The sequence below is a fragment of the Thermobia domestica genome, chromosome 8 (assembly GCF_964235325.1).
Source record: "Thermobia domestica chromosome 8, izTheDome1.hap1.1, whole genome shotgun sequence".
NCBI lineage: Eukaryota > Metazoa > Arthropoda > Insecta > Zygentoma > Lepismatidae > Thermobia > Thermobia domestica.
In genome coordinates this window covers 63,250,423-63,276,024 of record NC_137461.1, presented here as the reverse complement: position 1 = coordinate 63,276,024, position 25,602 = coordinate 63,250,423, and the positions used below count along the sequence as shown (strand labels likewise).

Genomic DNA, 25,602 nt, shown 5'->3' with positions numbered 1-25,602 from the left:
CGGGAAATGTATATTTGTGGTAAATTTCAAAGGAAAAGAATTATAAATATGAAAATTAGAATGAGTAAAATAAAATGTTGCTAAATGGTCAAGAAAGTTTTATTTTCGTTTTATTGTTCTTATTTACTGGTCTTTTGACATGAACTTTGCCACATACATGTCTTTGCCAATTATACACATACTAACATAAGAAATATCGGGTGAATTTGTTATCAAATTATATTCCTACAACATATTTATAGACATGCGACAATAATTTTGGACATGAGTGTACATACAATAAATATGTAATGGAAGTAGGACATTACATGGTGTCATCGCACAGACCATTGGCCTTCTCTCTGAGTGGTATTGACTAACCACACATTACTCAATTAGAATCCATTTATCTGACTGCAGCTCTTATTTGGAAATTAAATCATTATACCTAAATATGATTGGATAAAATGTACTGCAATCATAATGTTCAACATCAAATTATAATATTCAAACATTATAGGGCTTTAAATTTATGAAAAACATACCAAATTTAGGTTTACCTTGTGTAATAATAACATTCCATAAAGTAAGCGAGAAATTCCAATTACATAAGACTGATCAAATATATCCAATACTATTTTGATCAATAATAATTGAGACCTCTTCCATGTGAAATTTCTGGGGTTCTTACCAGGAATATATAGGTCCACCAACTAAGTTTCATGCGACAGATCTAGGTTTGGAGCAAACAATTGATGCTTAGTAGATAATTTTCATTTTACACTTAAACTGGCGTTATGTATATTCTAGTTTAGTTTCATGTTTTATTATTCTTTTTAAAAATAAAAGATCCACATGCGGATATTCCCATTTTAATGAAATTTGTTGCTGTTTATAATAAGTAATAGTGATTCTCTTCGATAGCATTTTTTTCATTGGTTTAAGTTTTTACAAATAACTTAAAACTAGGAACGAAAGAAAGTTTCAAGGAGATCAAAAACATAAGAAATAATATTGTAATAAGAAAATACAGTCTTGATTTTGGTTTATAAAAGAGTGAGGTGAGGTGAGGTGATTTTAGTTTAGCGCCCCTTCAGCAGCGAGGCTATATGAGACGTGGACCTACTGATTAACGTGGAATCCGAACCACATGAGCTCCCGCCGGGAATTGAACTCGGGTCTCCCACGCCAAAGGCGTGTACGCTAATCGCTTAGCCACGTTATAAAAAAGTGTTATTAAATTTTCCTATGATCTTCTCAGAAAATGAAGATATTTTTAATGTCGTTAATATTGACTATGTGTTGTATTAATTCATGTATTTAAAATTGTATAAGTATGCATTTGAGCAATATTGAATTTTGTTAAAAGTGTAGAATGTGTTAAGAACAAACGCTTTCTCCAAAGTGTATGTCGTCTCTTACCGTAATTGGTATTCATAATATTAATTAACAATGTTGCAAATTACCGTGACTATTAGTGCACAAAATGAACTAGTGCTAGTACAGAATAGGAAAATATTTGCATGAAAATTGAAAAGAAAAAGAATGGTTTGAAGCATCTGCTTGGTATAAAATTGCAAACCATTCCTCAATAAAACTGAGTTACAAAATTTAATTCACCTTGTTAGGGATCGTAATGCTTTAATTTCTTACTTAATTTCAAGTAGCATGTATTTGTTGTGATATATCTTAATTACAATAGATGTTTTGATCTTTCTCTTTAATTTTGTAAATCAACCATTTTTACTATATTTGATTATGAATATTGTGATTGTCATGAATGTTATTCGAGTAACGTGAAGTCATGATACTTACTTTCGCTTGCACTAACGATACTTTTATGCTTATAAGAGAACGATAAACTTTTTTGGGGAATGTACAGTAATATTGACTAGAAAACAATAGTAACATATTTGTGCAATCTGGGAAAAGTTCTTTACTTCTTCTAATTTCTTTCCTTTTTAGGGTTTTAAGTCACAATGCTACTGATGCACCTTCTTATTTGGCATATATGTAGTTTAAGAAAAAACACGTAAAAGGGTACAAATAGAGCACGCGTGCTACGCAATACTAAATTGTAATTTCCTATTTCTGGAAGCTATGAAGTTCGTAGCACTCGGGAACTCCTCTACTCAGCTGGAAGACCACTTGTGTGACGTCACTGTAGCAGCCATCTGGCCTTCTCAAATCTAGGTGGTGTTGTCCCGGCCCAGTGGTACCGAAGAATGCAACTTCGACTGCGTACAGGCTGTACGTAGAGGTAAAAAGCGTGATATGAAATATATACCCCCCCCCAAAAAAAAAACTATGTAATGCTTAACATGCTTTTCATACACAATATTTTCATGTTATACTGAAATTCAAGTATACATTTAATTTTGACCGTTTCAAATGAAAATGAGATTTCATTCGATCATTCATTTTCAGCACAAAGACGTCGACTTATTGGTTAACGTAGAATCTGAATCGTACGTGCTCCTACTGGAAATTGAACCATGGTATCCGTGCGGAAGATGTGTTTCCTAACAGCCGTATATCCGCAAGAAAGTTCCAAAATACTCGTAAAATTCAAAAAAAAAAAAAAAAAGCTGGGACTGAATTCACTGAATCCCCGTGAGCTTTCTCCGGCTTCCCTACACGACTTGACAATTGACTATTCTCGGCTTATTGGTATTTTTTAACTATATTCGAAAAGCATGTGACAGGAGCATGTTCCATCGACTGAGATTCAACTGTGTTTTTCGTGACATTTCATTGCCAGTACTCTCCTAATGCGTTCATTCAATTAGACAGTTTGTGGGCTTAATGTCAGAGAAGTGGGACACAAGCTTGAGAAAACTGGGGGAAAAACCTAGGAACAATTGGGCAACAAAATCAAACTTTATTATGTATATTATAGATTTTCAAGAAGTTATATGAAAAGTTATTTTTCATTGAAGATCATCTATGTGATAAAAAAAAAAAAAACGTTACTCAATGTAAATCAATCTCTTAAGTTGAGAGACTCGGAAATTATTTACAGATATGCTTTCGTAAGCTAACAAAGCACGAAGCTTAAGGATATCTTCAAATATTACTACATTTTGTAAACAGCGTTTTGAGACATTATTTCACAGAAAGACATAACAAAACCACCACAGTCAGCGTTGTAATTTCTGAAGGTTTGTTATGGTTATCGAAAATATAACTCATACATAGATGGCGTCACTTATATGTGTGAGGTTCACACCATATTGATATATATAACGGAGAAAACCTGTAAATTTGAAGAAAAAAATAATAATTGATTTCAATGTCAATAGCGTAATTAGTCTTATTAATTGAGAAGTGTTGATGTGGACAGTAGAAGTGGTCAGATGTATGATCGGATTGATATTCTCTTTCGATAACAATTCTTCAGGAAATCACAGAAATCGTTCACGATCTTTTTCCTTGTAGAACGATCTTGTTTTTATCTTAAATCAATGCAGCTTATTGTATTCGTTCTTTTGTCACAGGTGACTAAGTACCAATGATCTTTTGTGTGAAGAATCTAAATTACAAATACTTAGATTGAATACTTCTCCGTCAGTTGAAGTGAAACTAGTGCCATGTTTGTGCTGATATTATACTCAGAATCAGACGATTTATTCTCTGATACCTTGAGTCTGGAAGTGAAACCGCTCGAGTCACCTACAGTATTTATGAATGTGTCGTAAAGCCTCTCTCTACGTCCAAACGCTTTTGAGTGGCTGAATGGGATCCTTTTTTAAAGGAACATTGATTAGAACAAGATGTATTTAAGCCTTCGGACTCGACAAAGCAACATGTGATATTCCGAGAGACATTTCTTTGTTACCACTAGCGGCACAACCGTACCCTCAAGTGTTCGATCCCAGCTCGCGCCGTGTGTACTTTGTGGTGGACAAACTCCGTGCTCGTGGGTTTTCTCGGGGTTTTCTTCCACTTTCCTCATTCCACCATTTCATTCATTTCTCATAATCACCGTCTCCTTTAGCCTAACCGGCATAACGTATGACGTAAAAGTCAAAGAAACCCCAAGTGTTTCATGGACGACATGAAAGCAGAACGTATTTTGATTTTTATTATTTTTATTTTGATTTTTATCATTAAATAAAATATTACTTTTATTATTATGGAAGGAATAGTTTAATACAATACCTACTAGAAGAGACACGCCGAAGAGAATTTTATTACACAAACTTGTCAATGAATCAACGGAAAAATGAGAACCTTTTTAAATTGACATTCAATGTGAAGAAAAGTAGGTTACATACTTACGAAAAAACTAGCTTGCTTTTGCAGTAAATTGTACACTAGTCACGTCATTTATCAAAGATATTGTAACATATAAAAGACGGAGTGAAATTGTGTAATCGATTTTTATACTGTATAAATATACAATGATGCTGTTTTGCTTATCGTACCGCTTGTCAGGGGCACCGAAACCGGGGGGCAGTTTCTCCCTAAAAGTTTTAGAGCGGGCAAGACACTCGTTTTGCCCCCCACTTTCAGACTGTAAAAACATCACACAACAGTGATTATATGAACTAAATTTTATATCAGTCTCAAAACACTGTAAATTCTTTAAAAATTGTTAAGTAATCGTAAGTCTGCAATGTGAAACGAGTCGTTGAGCGAGATTTTAAATTTTTATAAAATAAATTAGTTAAAATAAGTAACAGGACATTTAAATACATTTTCTATAAAGTGAAATTAATGTTCTTTTGATGGTCTAGAGACTCTCGTTCTCACTTTGCCACCTTCTTCAGCATCTTGCACAAGATCATTCAGCTCTTTGCGTCGTCTAAAGATATATTTGAGGACTTCCATGACGTAGAAAAGATTGTCTCATCTGCTGTTGTATGTGCATAACGACCAGATTTCAATGTGAGATTTAAACACCATTGCAAGAGGATTCATATCAAAGAGAAGCGAAAGAAAAGCCACTTTTGCAGTTTTGAAAAGAAAGAAATTTAGAATCAAGTAAGTGAAAATGTTAAGCGTTATATAACCAATTCTTTCTATTACAAAATAGCACCTAAACTTCAGTATAAATTTGAATTATTCCTTATTAATTGTGTAGTACTTTATTAGTGTGAAGCGAATATAATGACATTAGGAGGAGAGATTAATGTAATAACAAACTGTATATACTGAGGTAAGTGTAGTAATAATTTTTTTCTATATAAATTTCATGAAGTCTTTAGTGAAAATTCCATTTTTTTCCATTTCTGGCACGTAAATAGAAAACATATTTTCTTATTTTTACTTGATTATATAGCCTGTTTTATAATGTTCAAGTTACTTTCTACTACAAAGTACTAAAAAGTTTGTAGTTCTAAATAGGAATTTCTAATACTACAGTGTACTGCAACACCAGAACTGGATTTTTAAAAATATAATTTTAATTTCCTCGTTTCCGAGTGATTTAAGTAGCTTTAAGATTCTTTAATAGTGGCCGCGTGGTCATTTCCAATACAGTTAAAAATATGAACTGGTATATAAAATGGTAAAAATTGTACTTACAAACATTGTAAGCAGTACAATTTTTACAATTTTATATGTTTTTTAATTGTGATTTCAGTGCTTGAAAATTTCTGCATCAGATCAAATCCAGCACAAAACTGACATTAGATTAATTAATCTAAAGATGTAAACCAAGACGCTTCTCATAAATTGAAATTTCACTCTCACGAAACTGTTTACAGTTGCATTATTATTATTATTATTATTATTATTATTATTATTATTATTATTATTATTATTATTATTATTATTATTATTATTATTATTATTATTGTTATTATTATTATTATTATTATTATTATTATTATTATTATTATTATTATTATTATTATTATTATTATTATCCAAATCAAATTATTGTTACATGACGAACATATATTCATATTGTCTTATTTATGTTACATTCCCGTGTCTATTTTCAAGACAGCGGTTCCCCCCAGCTGAAAAATACTTCCGACGCCACTGCCCCTTGTTTACTAATCCTGAAACCGCCAGTGTTTGTCTCTGACATCAATAACAAGTTTCGGCAATGTCTTGCATTGCGAGATAAGTGAATAGTCGTATCTTAACAGGCATAATCGATCTGTACAAATCATCGATAGAAAGTTTTACCATCTTTGCTTCATGTTTTAATCATTGGAGGGATTTGTATAGAGTTATTAGGGAGACGAGATCCAATAAATGATGAAGCTACAAGTAAAAGATGGAGATAGAAATTGTTAATTAAATTAATACACTATCATACATCCGTTCACTTCTACTCTCCACATCAATACTTCTCAATTAATAAGACTAATTACGCTATTGACATTGATATCAATTATTATTTTTTTTCTTCAAATTTACAGGTTTTCTCCGTTATATACATCAATATGATGTGAACCCCACGTGACGTGATCTATGTATGAGTTGTATTTTTTGCGATTTTTGACCACCCCCTTAACATATTGAATAGTATCCTTTCAGACCTGGCAGTTTTTGGTCTTCATATGTGTATTAGATTTCAACGCGATCGGCTTTTTTTTTTTCTGCAGCGAAGTCGTTCCCTGGGAAGAGTATCTTTGAAATCGAATCAATCATGTTGGGCTGTGGTTATTAGTGAAACATTTTCTTCTAAAATATGAAAAAGATAATATAATATGTTTTGAGAAAACTTTGCCTTAAGAAAATTCATCCCTGAAAGTAAATTATACCTTGTGGATTTTTCATAAGAAATGACTTGTGCCCAGTGGTGGATCTAGGCCGAAGCCGGGGTGGCTTAGACCCTCCCCCCACAGTGTTTTGAGTGACAAAAATAATTGAAGCTATTATTTATCTATTTTTGAAAGTTTATAGCTTTTTATTCTTTATTGGAAATTTTTGAAACATTATATATAGCTTCAGTTGCAGCTTTTCCGTTATGCAAGGAGGAAAACAACACTCGAAATCCACAATGTCAACGTCCAACCTAGTCGTAATATCCATCATGAGAAGGTTAAGTTGGAAACTTCTGTAGGACACATGAAAAATTGTGACTCAATTTGCAAACATAGGTAATCGACTAAATTAGTTCTTGAATGGATCACGATTGTGTGTTGTGTCACTGTGTGCTGGTAGTAAAATATAAGAACATGAAGTCAAAAAGCAACAAAGATGTATGCTTTCTCTTATTTTATACGAGAAGCAAAAAAATAATTGTTACAATTTGTTCCTATTCCTTTCAAAGGTTTGCTGAATAATACATACTATTCGTAAATCGCAAGAAAAGATTATTCATATTAAATTAACATCCATGTTCCCCATATTCACGAAATTGTCACTTCTTTGTATGTTTCCTGCCAATTCTTTTATAGTGCGATAGGAAAGCTTTTGAATTGAAGAGCTGATTCAAAAATCCAGACAAAACTTTCAATAAAAGTACTATTTCAGATACATTCATACAGTAGAGAAGTTTCTCTTACTTAGTTAGTCTAGCTTCACCTTATTTAACTGCTCAAACAACAGATGTACGTGAATGGGATATAAAATGATTTGCGTAAACTCATGATATACCTATCATAGTCTGGGTTATGACTGCCCCCCCCCCAAGTTTTTACCTTCTAGATCTGCCATTGCTTATATCATATATTAAGATTATTAATATAAACGTTTATTTATGAAATGTGAACCAAATCGTGAGTCATTTTTTGAAAAATAGTTTTAAAAAACTCACCTCAAGGACAAATTAACTCTCGTAGATTTTTCATTCAAATGAGTTATGGCATATTGCCAGGCTATTAATATGAAAAATGAACAAAATTGCATGAGTCACTTTTTGAGAAAATCATCTGAAAAAGTTCTTCAGTATATAAGCCAATGATGAGTCGTTGTTTTGAGAAAATCATTCGAAAAAACTCACCTCCAACAAACTACATATTTTATCCAGTATATAGGCCAATATAGACGTAAATCATAACTTATATACAGTTAGACTCTGTAAAAAAAAAAAAAAAAAAATGAACATTCTGATACATATCACCCATGTAGGTGGCGCCACCTATGTACTTTTTTTAAACGATTTTTTAACCACTCGCTTAACTTATATTCAGTAGCGTCCTTTCAGAACCTGGACATTTTAGCCTCATCTGTGTACTAAATTTCAGCTCGATCGGCTGAGTACTTTCTGCTACAGCAAAAGCACATTTATTACATTCGTCATTCCCTGGGAAGATTCTTCTTGCAGTCAAACCAATTATTTATTCGAATTACAAATGCAACATTTACATATTTGTTTATTGCTTCACATGGTTCCTTTCACAGTAACATTTCAGAGCTAAATCAATTTATAATGCAATTCAAGTCATAAATGCTTGCCAAAAAAAAGTTAAAATACATCAGATGTTATTGAATTCTGAATTTGTATATGAGCGTTGTACAGAATGCATCTAAAATGTACTGCAAAGCCGTCTCGCCCTTGAAACGATATGAGTTAGTCTTTTGTTTGTTTGACAGGCAAGTTTTTTCTTCCACCTTCATCGTGTACAGTAAGCAAAATCAACAGGCGCTGATAATGATACAACTTGAGTTAGCAATCCGCCTCCTGTCCTCTTGCGCTGGCTGCCAAAGGTAGGTAGAAAATGCGGTTCTTAAATTACGTTAAGAGTGTGATTACATTGTACGTAATAGTCGTCATTTAAAGAGCAGGTCTTAATAATAATAATAATAATAATAATAATAATAATAATAATAATAATAATAATAATAATAATAATAATAATAATAATAATAATAATAATAATAATAATAGTTACCTGTTTTATCAATGGCCTGCTTTCTGACAGTCTGACCCATATGCAATCTTATATAAATTAAGAGTAAGGTCGAAACTAGAATATGCATCGGTGACTTGGAACAGCTTAACAAGTACTCTTGTGAACAAACTTGAAATGGTCCAAAAGTGTTTTATTAGCATACTTTGTTTTAAGTTAGGACTTGACTCTTTTACTCTAGCACGTGTGAATATTGGATAACATACTTTAAAATGGAACGACTGGCTGACAGGAGAAAATTGATTGACTGTATTTGTAAAAAAAAAAAAAAAAAAAAAAAAAAAGATATTTGACAACCAATGTATGTCGGACTGTATTTTTTTTAATGTAGATTTTAAAGTTCCAACATATGGTTCAAGGGTAAAAATTGAATTGCAACTACATAATAGGAAACATTTTAATTTCTAAGATTTTAACAAGTTATAATGAACGCATATACTAAAACATGACTTTATTTTAGAAGTTTTAATGAAACTTAGTAGTTTTTATTTTTACTTTTAATTCTTGACTTCTCATTGTTTTTTAGTAATTGACGTAGATCAGTATTTTTATTATTAATAATGTATGTTAAATAGTAATCATAATTTTATCAATAGTACTATAAATTAAAGTGCCAAAATAATATAGTATAAGACAGAGTGCTGTATTTTAGCTGTTCTTAGCACGTAAAATAAAGTTTATTATTATTATTATTATTATTATTATTATTATTATTATTATTATTATTATTATTATTATTATTATTATTATTATTATTTACATTCATTTGGGAGACACGTGATTTTGTGACTACATTGTAGAGCCGCCCCTTTGTTATTTTTAGAATATCGAAATTTCTTCTAAAGTTCATCTGGCCTAAAAGGTACGATGCCAGACTTGGAATATTATATATTCATAGTATGCCTGGAAAGGTTTAGAATTTACTATATACTCATTCCGATTATTTTTAAGTAAGGATTTTATAAATGATAGACTATCTAATGATTACTGTAAATTGTTTTAATAAGAGGCTAGAGAATATCAGTGAATTTTTCTTTCACCACCAAGATCAATGGCATCATCCTTCATATCTTATCTCCTTGACTCTCTACTATTTGATCATAATTTCCAAACTAAAGGCAATACGGAACGAACTACGTAGGTGTTATTTACTTTTAAAATATAAATATTTCCTCAAGAGGAAGTAAATGGTGTGAACGAAGTACAATGGCCTTTCGCAGATGTAATCGTTACTCTTTGCGTATTCCAGCATATACATTTCAAATTCTAGCACTCTGAAAACGCATTCCCTTTTATACAATTCTTAAAAGTGATTTCAGTAAGTAGCCGGAACGCGTACCACACTAATTTGCCTTATCAGTCAATGATAGGAGGTAATAAGGAACGGAGAACGTTTCAGATTTGTTTCAATGCATTATTTTAATAGTGGTTTGATAGATAAACCCTAAATGTAATAACAGTAATAATAAACTATGTCCAAATGTTGCTGAGAGACAAATGTCGCACAGGAACAAAGTTCTAACAGGATATTGATGTGCCGAAATGAAGTACCAGTGCATCCTAGCCCACTTTAAGCCTTGCTTTTGGAGCCCAAGTTTCAGGCTGAAATAAACTGGCAATAAGTGCCATCTTTTCATAACTTCCTATCATGATGTTGAAAAGCTTCATGAAAGCGACCCGATTTCACGCTCTGAAAATATGGTAACCTTATGTGAATATAATATACAGAAGCGTAAGAGGTTTAGAGAGGGGAGGTTATTTTGAAGAAAAAACACAGTTTTTTCACTTTTTTGGCCTGGGAAATTTTAAGCTTCTTTACATTTTAACACTTTAATAAAAAAAATAACAGTTCTTTTCTCATTATAATACCAAAAAAAAAACGTTTAATTACTGTATTCGGAAGAGAAAAAAATTAGAAGTTTAATACTTAATGTAATGAAACTATCATATAAGTGAAAAAAAAGAAAAGAAAGAAGTTAGCTCAACGGTTTTAAAAAAGAATATATCAAAAAAGATTTTTTGACATTATTTTCTAGTGATAAAATGTATATGTACTTAAGTTAGATAACAAAAGAATTTTGGAATAAACAGTCACACTTATTGTGGACTAATGAGGTTCTCCGGCAGTCACGTAGCGTAAGAAGTAATTAAGTGAACAAACAAGGCTGTTACGGAGAACCTCAGGGTTTGGCTGACGAAACTAATACAATATAAAAAGGTAAGGGAGAGGTCCAAGGATCATCTCGGAACAACCAATGGATCTCTCAGCAACCAACCAAGATCTGCAATAACATGGGTGGTATACCAGCATACTTAATGTAAGTTGTATTTTTCATTTTCATAACTTGCTGTCATTCATATAAGGCTCTAAGCTGGACGAATGGTCTCCTGCGAGAGATCATAATCTAAATTTGTAATTGTAACCTCTAATTCATGTAAAATAAAGTCTTGCTTGTTGAAGAAGGAAATTATTAATCTGTTAATTGTCATCTGACAGGCAAGAGATCACTAACTACCGCATTATTTTAACATGGCTCCCAGACGAAAGAATACAGCTGGGGCCCTATATTAAATGACAGCAGTTTTCTTTATACCAGACTTAATTTTTTTTTCTTATCTTCCTTTTGGACGTTTTTTCATTAGTGGTATAGTTTTTTCAGTGCATTTGCTATAATTTGTTTTCCTTTTTTGTTTTTGGTTCCCCAATATATTTTTGAGTGTATTCTAGTTCCCTATAATGCCAATTACACGTAGTCTTGCGCAAACTATGGACATAAACGGTCACGTAGTAGCCTTGCAGTCTTTGACGACTCTTCCTGCTACCTCCATTAACCTGCACTAGGGATGGCCGGATCCGGATCTCGGATCTGGATCCGGATCTCGAATCTCGGATCTGGATCCGGATCTCGAATCTGGGTCCGGATTTCGGATCTGGATCCGGATCTCGGATCTGGGTCCGGATCTCGGATTTCGGATCTGGATCCGGATCTCGGATTTCGGATCTAGATCCGGATCTCGGATCTGGGTTCGAAATTCGGATCTGCATCCGAAATCCGCATCTCAGATCTTGATTCTTATCCAAACCCACATCCCACCCAAATTGTGATAAACTTAAACATCAAAAATTCGCCGAAAGTAATTTCACGAAGTCCTGACAGTGAAGAAGAAAACAGAAAATTAAGACGAATATTGACAAGTCTATTTGTCTCCTTCATTCTACACTAAAGATCAAATGCTTGCCTTACTAAAAAATAATCTGATTTGACGCGGATGAGAGTTCGAATGTCGAATCTAGGTCCACCCGGTTGCAGGACCGAGATGAAATACACACATATTTATATTTGAAACCGGAATACAAAACTCGAATATTTAAAATTCCTCAATACACCTATTTCATTGACAGTTAAGAAAACAAACAGTTAAGACAAGTATTGTCTAGTTTTGACGTATATTTATCTTGCTCAGTCTGCTCAAAATATCAAATGTTTACCTTACAATTAGATTTAATAATGATTTAGTAAATCACAATATGAGCACCGAGAATAAACTATGAATTTTGGTGCCCCTTATCTAGATTTGAAATTTCGGATTCATACATAGAATCAGGCTGAAAGATAAATATTTGAGATCCGGACACCGAAACAAGTGCTAGTACCAAGATCGTAGCCGTTTTACCTAGGTAATGCGAGCACTAATTCCGCATGTACCGGTACTTTGGGGAACACGAGAAACTAAAAACAGATAAATATTCTTTTTCAGGGGCAAGTCGCGCTTTAACATGACTTTTCATGAGTGTTGTGTTCAAATAGGAAAACTGTAATGGCGACTTGTTTGAAATAAATGCCTTTTCTTTTTTAGCAATAAAGTTAGGTACTTTCACATTGAATAAAAATTAGCAAAGCACATTTCATTGATTAGAGTGCTGGTTCTTATGGAAGCTTTCATACTGAACCGAAGATTTCCTCGTGTGGGTATCGGATTGCCACAATTCACCTTGCTGAAAGACGTGGTTTATTAGGAGGTCGGCCAAGATTCTTTTGGACTTAGCCTGTAGACTGCTTCTGGTCTCAATTATTCCCATATAACAAGACTAACCATATATAAAGTTGGTTCGAAATGATTTAAAATATCACTAATTACCTTAAGGGGATAATCGCGATTTAAATATTCGTAAATCAGAAGAGATGTAAATCAGAAGCGTTAAAATAAATCCGATAATTCCTAATGCAACCTAATGATAGCAATAAAACTCCTTATGTAACATTTTCAAAGCTAAGATTAACAGTTTTGTTCCTGAAGAGGGTTTATGACAACATAAAATATTATAAATCCAATTATCATAAGTAGTACCTCTGACAGCCCCGCATTTCACCATCACCCTTCATCCTGACAAGTGGGCAATTCACTTACGCACAATGACTTTCCAGGCATTTCAGTGACATCAATATTTCAGTTTGGGTTTGGGATCATGCTTCGATGTACCTTGACTATCACCATCAGCAGCTATTAGAGAATCAGAACTTATTTCTGTATTAGACAATGTGGGTAACTATAGCTTTTCGTCTATAGAAGACAGAGAGCGTGCCTTCGGTGCCCGTGGTCATGGGTTCAATTCCCGGAGAGGCACTCAACAATTTCTATGTTGACCCAGCATCCTGAGGACAATTGGGGAGTTATCTTAAGTAAGAGGTAGCGGACTCCAGTCTAGAAAGCCGGCATTGGGGAATTCGGGTGTCGATGCGTTGACTACACATCCCCACTTTCAACGTAAGCCCGCTGGTAGGAACCAAAGGACTGTCGTGCTAAGAATTTAGTTTGTTTTAATTAACATAAATGCCTTCTTTATTATTAAATTTTATCCAATATTTTCTTTTCAACTAGTTTGCGAAACTCAGATCTAGCTACTTGTTTTCTTTTTAATTCATGTTCATAGTTAGCACAACTAATCACTAAGGAAAAACAATCTTTTCAATAAAATTCGCCTAGCGTCTTTAGTAGCTCTAAGTTTAGTTATTTTTAAGTTGAAGGGCGGTTTATCATTTTCCCCTCGCTTTCCCTATTCTTTCTTCTAGTTTTATCCATGTTTCTTTGCACGGACATTGCGCCTATACGCACGTGCTTAGTGTGTTCGTTTACAAAAGCGGGCCATTTTCCTGCCACTATACAAAGTAAGAGTGCACTGTATCAAAGAAATATATCTATGACGAAGTCATAATTACTCAGTTTTTGCATCGTACATAGTTTCCTCATCCTTATTAATCTCTTCACCCCCGCTTCCTGAATTCCAGTTCTAGTATTCTTTTTTAATGGGGGACTGATGTCTCATGTAGGCTTATTAACTATAACATCAGCAATAAAGAAAGTGCGGTTTAATTTGCACTAATTTTAAAACATTACGTTAATTAAATAATAATAATAATACGGAGCCAGCTCAGGCTACTTGTTAGGATTCTTGCTTCGCAATTGGATAATTCCGGGTTCGAATTCGGAGACCAGCCATCCTGACTGAGGATTTTCCAGGGTTGTTCCTCAGTTATACTGGGCAAGTGCTAGGTTAGTACCTTGATCTAAGGCTCTGGAGACCTTCCTTTCACTCCTTTTCCAATGTTTTCATCTGCTGATTTCTACAGTGTAAAGTGACCTCTGAGAATGTATCTGGTAGCTTATAGTAAATAAACAATAACGACGTAATATGTCTTCACTAAACGTGTGGGTTAATTTAACTACAGCCTTACAGTCCCAATAGATAGCTAAAGTTTTAATATCAATTTCCTGACTTTTATATACTATTTTCATATTGTTTCAGCTTTCAGTTTTCTCATGTATGTTCCCACCGAGAATTGAACCTGAGATCACATGAACAAATGCGAATATGTTAAATATTTTTGAACACTTTAATATACAAAACACAAAACGCTTCAATGATACGATGCATGGATATGTTTTGGTTACGTCCTGCAATGCATGATTAAAGAAGCCAGGAGGGTAAAGAAAAAATAACAGAAATCTCTTTTATATTTACTCCTTCAACAAACTCCCGACCTCAGAAGGGTAAGCCATAAGTCAGGTAATAAAGTCATACAACGAACACAACCATATCGCTCTCCTGAAATTCTCGTGTGTATGTTTAAAAATCTACTGTTGTTCCACGCCAACCAGTCTATATTTTTTGTTGTATATACCTTCGAAGTGAAAGATATTCATTATTACATTTGTTGGTGGTTGGACTCGTGAGTCAGAAACCACTATTAATAAAGAGTTTGTTTTGTCTACTATCCCTGCGATTAGAAGGGCCTTATCTAAAAGATATTTCATTTGTATATGAGAAAAGAAGAAAGTTTATTTTCTAAGAATAAAATAAATATGTTCAATGTGAAGCTAACATTAAGTTTCGAAGTGGAGCTAAACAGAAGAATTTGTTACCATTTACATCAGTTTTCAGACAGTTCACTATACTCTGAAATGGGAAGAAATCAAACTTGGAAACATTTTACTAAAAAGACTTCGACAGAAAGTGCAACATGTAAATATTGCAAGGTTAAAATAAAATAAAGAACAAAGGTAACACAAACGTGTTATGGAAACATTTAAAAGCACAACAAACTACTATATCAGCGAATCCTAAAAAAGTTTTAACGAATTGTAGATATTCAATTTTATCATCACAATTTCAGATGTAGGTTTGGATACAAATCAAGATATGAGATTCGAATTTCGGATCGAGATCCGAGATCCGGATCTGAGATTCTGATCCGAGATCCGGATCTAGGTCCGGATCCGGCAAGATCCGGATCCGGATCTCACCGGATCCGAAAATTTTTGGCCATCCCTAACCTGCACGCTAACAGCACGACACCCCATTCTATAACCTCAGAACCTGTAGTTCATACTCCTTCCCATACAGTTTCACAACCTTCAGCCTCTGTCACGTTAGGCTCCGCATCCGTTTCGGTTAACCTCAACTCTCTTACAATATTTGCGGGCACACATTTAGAGAGGGCAGATTTGTTTCTAACCAATTTTGAACGCACAGCGAAAATATCTGGTTGGTCAGAAGATAGGATGAAAAATATTTTTTCGTTGTGTCTAGAAGATGTACCCTTGTACTGGTACCAAACCACTGCTGGGTTAGGCGCTTTGTCCTGGACAGAACTTAAAGACAAATTTTTAAAACAATTTGGTCCTAACAACTTACCTATATCAGCCACAGAAACATATAGATCTAGGGTTCAGGAACCCTCGGAATCTCTCTTACATTATTTATACGCCAAAAAATATTTGTCTACCCAAATGGAAAACCCGCCTAGCTTTAATGAATTTTTATTAGATGCTATTACAGGAATGCTGCCACATCATATAGCCTAGTTGAATTTTCACAAAAAACAATTCACAACTTTGAAGAGTTAATTACTCTAGCATCTACTAGGGAACACGCCGATCGATTAGCGCAAAGACGGTTGGCAAGCCTGCCTGCTGTTTCCAATATACCCCAACCTTCCCACAGTATTTCCCAGGCGGCGAGTGATTCACTGCAAAATATCATTATTCGCCTAGATGCCCTCCAACTCCAAGTAAATACCCATCTGAATGCCCAGCCAGTACAGCACACTGTGGCATTTACGGAGGATGCACACGCTAGCTCATTTAACCGCTCCTCATATCTGAATTATAGCTGTTGTTCGGACAATTTTCGCAGGTCAAAACGGGCGTACTTTCATCAATCCCCCAGTAGAAATAGCGACAACCAGCAGTCTAAAAATACGGCCACAGATCATCATTGTTGTTCTAATAAGCACAGGCAGTGCGCCTGTGATCAAAAGTCAGACGACGCAACTAAGAAGTCTGAGGACAAAATTTGTGCCTGTCAGAGCAACCCTCAAAATTCTAAATCGCAGCCCACGAACCAATCAAAACAGCAAAAACACTTTAAGAAAAAACAACGGCCTTTCTCTAGAAATTCCAATAACCAATCAAGGGGTTTTTCCGCATCAACCAATTTTGCATCGATGTACCCTCCACTCTACCCACATCCTTTCCCTGGGTACTACCCCTCACCCTATTTTTATCCCAATTACTCCCCCCCCCATCTGAAGTCCCTAGTCAACATTATGCTACCACTCCTCTGCCTTCCTTACCTTCCACGGACACTAGTTCAAAAAACGGGGAAACTTAAGGGGGGACATAGCCGCTCCACCCCCTGTCAATCTAGATACTCATATTGTATCACATGATATAATTAATACCACTTCACAAATTGCTGCTACAAACACATTGCAACAGCTAGAGTTAGAAACGAACCCCAAACAACATTTACCAAAAAAATGCGCATTACAAGTACCTCTAATCTTTCAGCGTAAGTTAACGTACATACAAGGGAAAATCTCAGGGAAAACACACTCTCTAATATTAGATACAGGCGCAGAATTAAATTTACTCCCCAGCCATTTAGTACCCCCTCAGGTAAAGCCTTTCCCACTAACTACAGTACTAAATGGCATATCTGGGTTACCTCTTACCCTCACCCATGCGATGACATTAACGGTAAATATACAGGGTTACAATTTTTCAATACTTTTTCGCATAACGCCCTTACGTTCCTTTCCCATCATTTTGGGTAATCAATTCTTGAAAGAACATCTGGCACACTTAGATTATAACACTAGAACTTTAACATTAGAACATTTTGGTAAAAAAAAAAAAAAAAAAAAAAAAACACCCCTCCTCCCAACAGTAACGAACAGGTTCATCTACTAACAAATATTACAAGCAAGTTCTCCCGCAAACAAACATTTGTTTTCCACACTGCCAAAACGCAAATAATCCCGGCGCAAGGAGTAGGCATGCTCAAACTGCATATACCATTACATTCAGACATTAAGCATTTTTATATTCATTCGCCAATTCATGAAAATTTTAAGGGATGCTACACGGTACACTCAGCAATATCAACTGATAACCTTGCAATCCCTATTGTCAATTTATCTAATTATGACCAGACCTTCCAGCGCTATTTTGACATGGACTCCGTATACACGATTGAATATCAAAAAAGTAATTTTCGTTGCTCATTTGTTAATAGTTCTTCATTCAATTATTCATTCAGATAATTCCATAGATTTTATATATAAATAGAATATACTTTACTATCTCCGAAGTGAAACAATAACATTTGATTCACAGAAATTACGTGCACTAGTATGCACTCTATCATGTTGTTATTATGAATTTATTTTCTTTGTGTTAAAACTATGATACTATTATATTTTCATGTTCTGAGCATACAAATATTACTTTTCATGAGTTTTAATAATAATAATAATAATAATAATAATAATAATAATAATAATAATAATAATAATAATAATAATATGTAGGAAAACTAGCACTACTGCATTTTATTTGTTTTCTTCGAAGCAATATTGAATGGAAATAGAGTCAGGGAAGAAATTTGGAGCTTCAGGGAGGACAATTGCCTCCAAGCTTGATATTTATATATAAATTTTAATGAAAAACGTTAAAATCTCCTCACATCGAGGTCTTCCCTCCCCCAAACAAAATTTAAAATAACGCTGTTGAATAGAACATTGCTTTAATGTCGTATGTAATCTCTAAATTGCATTCAACTCTTAATCGTATACGCTCAATCTTTCGTGGAACATGGAAAATGTGGTCATATTTAACTGCCTAATAAAAAGGTCTGTAAAGGGTCTGCGAGAACGTAAGCACTCGCTTTCTATAGTAAAGAAAAAAAGCAAATCACGAAAAAGATGAAAGCAAACCTCAGGGTAAATTAAAATTCAAAAATACTTATTTTTACATCATTAGATAACAACAATATTTTGTCAGGAAATGTAATTAGGACTTTCCTAAGATTTTGTAAATTTTTATGTTGGCTTTTGGCAAAGTTAAAAGAAAAAATAATTAAGGCAAACAAGGACAATAGTCCATATAAAATGACCAAGTTTGCAACTGAAAAAAGCATTCTGCATTCTACATTCTGGGTCCTGCATCCAGTATCGCAATGGAATGATCTATACGAAATTACAAATACCGCAAGAGAGACCATTGTCTGGTCAAAACCAAGCGAAATATGCAATGAGGTAAAGTATGACTACAGAGAACTTTAACTGTCTATTTTGCATGTGACATGATATTAGGAGGTCTCTGAATGTGACAGGCAAAGTTTAAATACTTAAATATTTAGCTTATTTCCGTTTGGTTAAGCATTGAGTAAAAATTATAATGATCTGTTATACAATTAATCTGACATACTATGTCTGGTTATGAATTCAGCACTCTTGGATGTTCACTGTTAAATAATTTATATTGTTACAAAAATATCCACTATACTACAATTGTAAGTCAGTTGTTTCATTAATAAAATACTGTCATTTTATGACAATAAGAGATTGCAACCATTCGTTTAATTTCACTCTTTTAATTTGATTTAAGAATTTACTGTTCCTTTAGTCATTGACTTGATAAAATTTATTTGAATTTTTTTATTTATTTAATATTTAATTTTTTGACTTATGATACGACGGTCTCAATTTAATATTTGCTCGTAAGCTTATCTCCAACAAAATTACAACGCGCATCTTGAGTATTCCATTTTACCATTTTCCTTAGAGGAGGACCCGTCTTAGACTGCCCTTTTACCTATTCAAAAAATATATAAATAATAAAAAAAAATATATTATTTAAAACAAATCAAGAGACAAACTACATATTCTCTCTTTTGCACTGAAATACTCACTATAACACTACTGAACCTCAAAAATGATAATTATTTCAAATAGATACAATCTGGTATAAAGAATAATATGAAAAATACAACAATCCCTTTTCACCTCTACCATATCCCAACATCCCTTTGCCACCCTTCAACAAGCAAGGAACCAGGAACCTGCACCGCCAAAGTTCCAGTCCACTTGGAGCCACAAGGAAATCTCCCTCGTCTGGATGCGTCAACCCTCCTGGAGCCCCCAGAAGTACACCATGAAACCATGCCTGTGTTCACCAGTACAATTAAAGCCAGAAGGAAATCTCCCTTGCCTGGGTTCGTCAGCCCAACAGGAACCAGGAACCTCCACCGCCGAAGTTCCAATCCAATTGGAGCCAGAAGGAAATCTCCCTTGCCTGGGTTCGTCAGCCCAACTGGAGCCACCAGGAAATCTCCCTTGCCTGGATTCGTCAGGCCTACTGGAGCCACCAGCAGCAAGCCATGCCAGTGTTCAACCTTGGAGACGCTGCCTGCGCTCTCTGTCTGTTTGAAGCCACGGGAACTCTCCCATGCCTGAGTCATCAAGATTGTGACAGTGTGGACTCTACGTCGCAACATTACTTGTCCCTCACCGCCACACCTACAACCCTAATTTTGTGTGTATCTTCGACTGTGTTGTCAAAAAGACTTAAAGAACAGAAGCCATGCCCAGCGGCTCATCAAAGCATAAAGGTCCCCAACAAGGACTCTACGTCTCAATGTGTTCCGGATCCATGAACACTAGAAGATGTGAACTGTTTTTTTTATGTATAAGTGTGTGCAGGCCAATAGACTACTAGTTAGTGTCAGTGTTTATAAACATAGTGTGGACAGAACTATGGGTGAAAAAAAAAAGTGACACACACTACGGTGATGTTCAAGAACAGTTCCTCATAAGTGGGGGACTGTAATGAAACTATCATATGAGTGAAAAAAAAAAGAAAGAAGTTAGCTTAACGGTTTTAAAAAAGAATATATCAAAAAAGATTTTTTGACATTATTTTCTAGTGATAAAATGTATATGTACTTAAGTTAGATAACAAAAGAATTTTGGAATAAACAGTCACACTTATCGTGGACTAATGAGGTTCTCCGGCAGTCACGTAGCGTAAGAAGTAATTAAGTGAACAAACAAGGCTGTTACGGAGAACCTCAGGGTTTGGCTGACGAAGCTAATACAATATAAAAAGGTAAGGGAGAGGTCCAAGGATCATCTCGGAACAACCAATGGATCTCTCAGCAACCAACCAAGATCTGCAATAACATGGGTGGTATACCAGCATACTTAATGTAAGTTGTATTTTTCATTTTCATAACTTGCTGTCATTCATATAAGGCTCTAAGCTGGACGAATGGTCTCCTGCGAGAGAACATAATCTAAATTTGTAATTGTAACCTCTAATTCATGTAAAATAAAGTCTTGCTTGTTGAAAAAGGAAATTATTAATCTGTTAATTGTCATCTGACAGGCAAGAGATCACTAACTACCGCATTATTTTAACATTAAGGATAACCAATCTCTCGACAGAAAGGCGAAAAAAGACAAATTGATGGACGCAATAGGTTTTCTACTTAAAACGAATTGTTCGAAAAGTTATTAGTTAGAATAATGTTCCACGAGAAAACAATGTTTTAATGGAAATTAATTTAGTGTTATCAATAACTGTTCTGACAATGTAGTAGCTAAACTTAATGGAAGAAAGTTATCATTTAGAATGTATTCATAAACTAGAACGTCAGCTTCTTTTTGGAGCTAAAATGTAAGAGGTTATGTAGAGTAGGAATGAAAAAAAGAAAAACTTCCATCCCGAAAAAGCCAACTTACTTTTTCATTTCTAGTCACATGCCCTCTTTCTCTATCTCTGCCACACTCAGTCACTATAATGCATAAGCGTCTCTGGCACTTAAAAATTGAGGGGGATGACTAGAACAAAACATGCTCACATACCCCAATTAAGTTTCCGTCAAAATCTTGAGCTAAATCTTGAGAAACTACTTGAGTTAGCGGGTTAGAATTTTTACCTTTACCAGTATAATTAATCATATTCTTTCATCACTGGACAGTCACTTGCTACATATTTAGAAATTTCTATATGGAGAACATCGAGGTCCCTTTACGTCCATTGTATAGTTCCAATCTTTACTGAATTTCACTTCTCAATTCCCAGTTCAACTTTATACACATTATTTTACATTTTTCAGTGCAACACACATTATTTTACATTTTTCAGTGGAACTTTGTTTCCATGTTTTCCCTTCCTTAGTTTTGTAAAGCTTATTCTTCTACCCATGTTTCTTTGCTGTGCTACCCGCAAGGTTCAAAATATTCCCACAACTAATTTTTTTGGTATCTACTTTCTCTCAACTGATACATTTTTCTTCGATATTTCAAACAAATCTGTTTTTTCTTCCCCATCTTTAAGGTATTCAACATCTAACTTGACTCCTGCTTTTCTTTCTAGATATATTTTTTCAGTGGAATTTCAGCTCAATCATCTCAGGATTGTAACCTGACACCTTTTGCATTCTTTTAACCATTGCGTTATCTTTGTCTTGATATAGCAATTATATGCTTTAGTCAGGGGCGGATCCAGGAGGGAGATTGCTCCGCCCCCCCCCCCAAAAAAAGAGGAAACTTTCTTATTTTATATATATGAATAAAACCCATCCCAAAGTTTGGAGCCCTTAAAAGTAGCGGTATGCCAACCCACCGCCCCCTTCCCCAGAAGTCGGTCCTGGATCCGCCCCTGGCTTTAGTGCTATCCATTAATTGTAATATATCTTTTCGTCTTCTGTTTTGCTCCAATCATACCACGGTATTCAGAAGATAATTCCTTCTCAGAACACAAATTTCATGCACATACAGGGTAATACTACTTCTTAAGAACAAATATAACATTCATGTGTTCCTGCTTTCTTTAATTCTTTGATACAATTATTTCAACCTTCTTCCATTTCCTTTTTTACATAGAGTACGCGTCCCCCTGTCACCCCCACCAGAGACGCCGGTGCTATAATATTTTGTACTTGTAAACCCCTTAATGTTTTCGAGTATCTACTGGAACGCTATCTTTGCTTCTAGCTCATTGATTTATATTGGCCATTATTTCTCTCTCTCTCTCTCTCTCTCTCTCCTTTGAAATAAAATAAAATTTGAATTACGTGACTTTATTGATTTTTTCTAATTAAATGTGTATTGGTTGTTTTCAAAATGAATTTGAATTTTATTTATAAATTGAGCATTACTTATATTAAAATTGATTATTAAATATTGAAGTTATATAGAAAAAATACGAGGTAGGATCAGAAACTAAGCTTACAAAGACGATATTTCTGGAGTTTCGTCTGATATAGAGGAATAGGGAGTGTGAGGTAATTTTAATACATGAAGTTGGCAACTGTGTAGAGTTTAAGTCACCCGCAACCTACACGCGCTAGTTGTATGTAAACACAAATGGCGACTCGTTTGGAAAACTGGTCTTGTGAAGAAGTTCGCTCAGTTATTTGATTTCTGTGGGCGAAACATGTAAAAGCTGAAATTCAGCGGTAGCTGGTGGAGGTTTACGAAGAGACTGCAATGTTTCGTTAGTATGTCGCAGGATGGTGTCGAAAGTTTGCAGCTGGTAGAGAAAACGTCACCGACGAGAAACGCAGTGGCCGGCCCAGCATGGCATCAACAGATTTGAACACAGCTGGGACACTATTCACCACCATCCCTACAGCTCGGACCTTGCTCCAAGCGCATTTCAACTGTTCCGCAATTGAAGGAGCACCTAGGAGGCCATCGCTTCGCTTCGGACGAGGAGGTGAAACACTTCGTGACAATGTGGCTGAACACGCAAGGACAAGATTTTTACCACAAGGGAATCTTCAAATTCATCCCACGACGCGACAAGTGCCTTAACCGATACGGAGGCTATGTCGAAAAATAACCTAATGTGTGTACTACCTGTTGGCTGCAGGCTCTGTAACCTTACTTTCTGATCACTCTTCGTAATTTTCACGAAGGGACATTTATGTAGATATTCGTAAAATCACACCATTAAAATTGCTGTCCATATCAAAGAAAATTGAAAAATAATAGAAAATAGAAATTTTGCATGCAAATCAATAGGATAAAACAAGGATGGCGCGGGAAGTCAACACCGTTAATGCAAATTCCAGTCTTTTTTTTTTTTTTTCAAGGCGTTCGTCAAGGAAGATATTGTCAGGGGTGTAACGTCCATGGCAGCTGCAGGAGCATCGTTTTTCCTGAACGCACAGAATAATGCATTAAAATACTACAATAATGATTTAAGAATGAACTATTAAATACACAGATTGACAGATTGAAAGTAAGAACTTCCTCTGACTAGAAAACCACTCACGCACTAGTATGTCTAATTTTAAGACACATACTCTACAAGTTCAAAAATTTACGAGTCACTCCTAAGCTAAAATGTGAAATTTTAAGTCGTTGAAATATAGAATTGTAAATAGAATTAATGGGTAAAATTAATTCTTCTTCAAGAATATTATACTTAAAAATTTAGATGATAAAATACATTTAACTTACAATTGGTTTCTTCCAGACAATATCTCCTCCGTTGAATGTTCTTCTTAATCCAAGACTTTTCTCTTCTGGAGGGAAGAAAGGATCCACAAAGTTCTTCTTCTCCTTCGCATGTTGTTTCACTAACTTATGGAAATCTTGTTTTAAGAAATTTTTGGGTTTGCTCAGGTAGGTTTGTTCGAATCTGTCCAAAACCTGTAAAACAAAATTTTTTTTATATATTAAAACAGTGGCGTCCCCGCTTTGGGGCTGCAAGGGGCAATTTCCTGACACCTCACTTAGTACAGTGAAATCTTTTAATAACGAACATGGTTATTTGTTCGTAAATGAGGAGTAGTCTATCTATTACGGAGAGGTTACGCAAATTTAGATTATTCACGGCTCATGCAGTAATTGTATGAAGAATACTGTAAATACAATAGTTGTAAACGTAAATATTGGCTAATAACAAAGTACTATACTCAACGGTCGAATAGCTGAGGGGGGAAATCCTCTTCTATAAAGAAAAATAAGTATTGCTAAGGCCTGTAAGGTCTCCAGATTTATTCTACACTGAGAAAAATCCATTATCCGGACAGCGGTATATTGTACAAATACAAGGATTCGTTATGTTTACTAAGGAAATCTGTACGGAGCGTACTTTATCCATATGCTACACAGCTACTGCCTTTAACGCGCTTGGATGTTATATCATGTCGCTGCAGGATGTCTGATATCTAACAATCTTCCGTATTTTATATACGTATACGTATGTTAAATACTTCAGCTATATGTTATATACGTCCATCTGTGTGTGAGGTCCTGACCGCCTATAGACACCTCTTTCTTGCACCATAGATGACGTCATGAAACAACTGTCGTATGCTTGCGAGCTGGTTTATAAACGAGGTTGTTTACAAACGGAAAAGAAGAGCGGAAGGAAAGAAGCCTGGGTAAGTGCAATAGTAAATTATCACTTTAGTTAAATATTCCATTAATTATATATTCCTTTAGTATAACTTGCTTTAATATAGTACTAAACAAGTAATGTGATTTATGACCACAATTCTTACTATTGTAACTCGTTAATGGTTGAGGAGAAAGAAATGGGTTAATCTGAATTTTGAGAAATCTTTGAATATTAATGTTTTGTAACTTTTTACATTTCAAGGTACGCAAAATGAATGTTATGTGTTTATTCTTTCCTTTTTATATGTGACGGTTTATTACTTGATGGAGATTTACTACAGGACTGCTTAACATAATTGCTAAGAAACCGTTTTCAGCGCGAACATTTTCTTGTGTAGTGAAGATTTAGGATTTAGATTTCTGGGCTTTCGGCATCAATGACCTTGTTAGCCCATCACATGTGAGTTATGACGTCCCTCGGTGAGCACACTATCCGGGGAAAGGGAAGGAAGCAAACGGCCTGGGACCTATATGTTGGGTAATACCCGGCATTTGCCTGGTATGAAATGAGGAAAACCCAAGAAAGCCTCATTCAGGATGTCTGG

At 34.8% G+C, this 25,602-nt stretch overlaps 1 protein-coding gene and 1 long non-coding RNA gene across 2 annotated transcripts in view; one reads left to right on the top strand and one right to left on the bottom strand.

Annotated features, from left to right (window-relative positions):
* The window catches only part of LOC145692958 (calpain-5-like), a 125,433-nt gene that overhangs the window by 60,897 nt on the left and 38,934 nt on the right, over window positions 1-25,602 (bottom strand). Inside the window, exon 2 of the mRNA XM_081768553.1 lies at window positions 24,113-24,304. Coding sequence (XP_081624679.1) covers window positions 24,113-24,304 — 192 coding nt within the window. The remainder of the gene's footprint in view (window positions 1-24,112; window positions 24,305-25,602) is intronic.
* The window catches only part of LOC145692960 (uncharacterized), a 43,314-nt gene continuing 26,220 nt past the window's right edge, over window positions 8,509-25,602 (top strand). The window contains exons 1-2 of the long non-coding RNA XR_014132671.1: window positions 8,509-8,592; window positions 24,129-24,277. This is a non-coding gene — a long non-coding RNA (uncharacterized LOC145692960). The remainder of the gene's footprint in view (window positions 8,593-24,128; window positions 24,278-25,602) is intronic.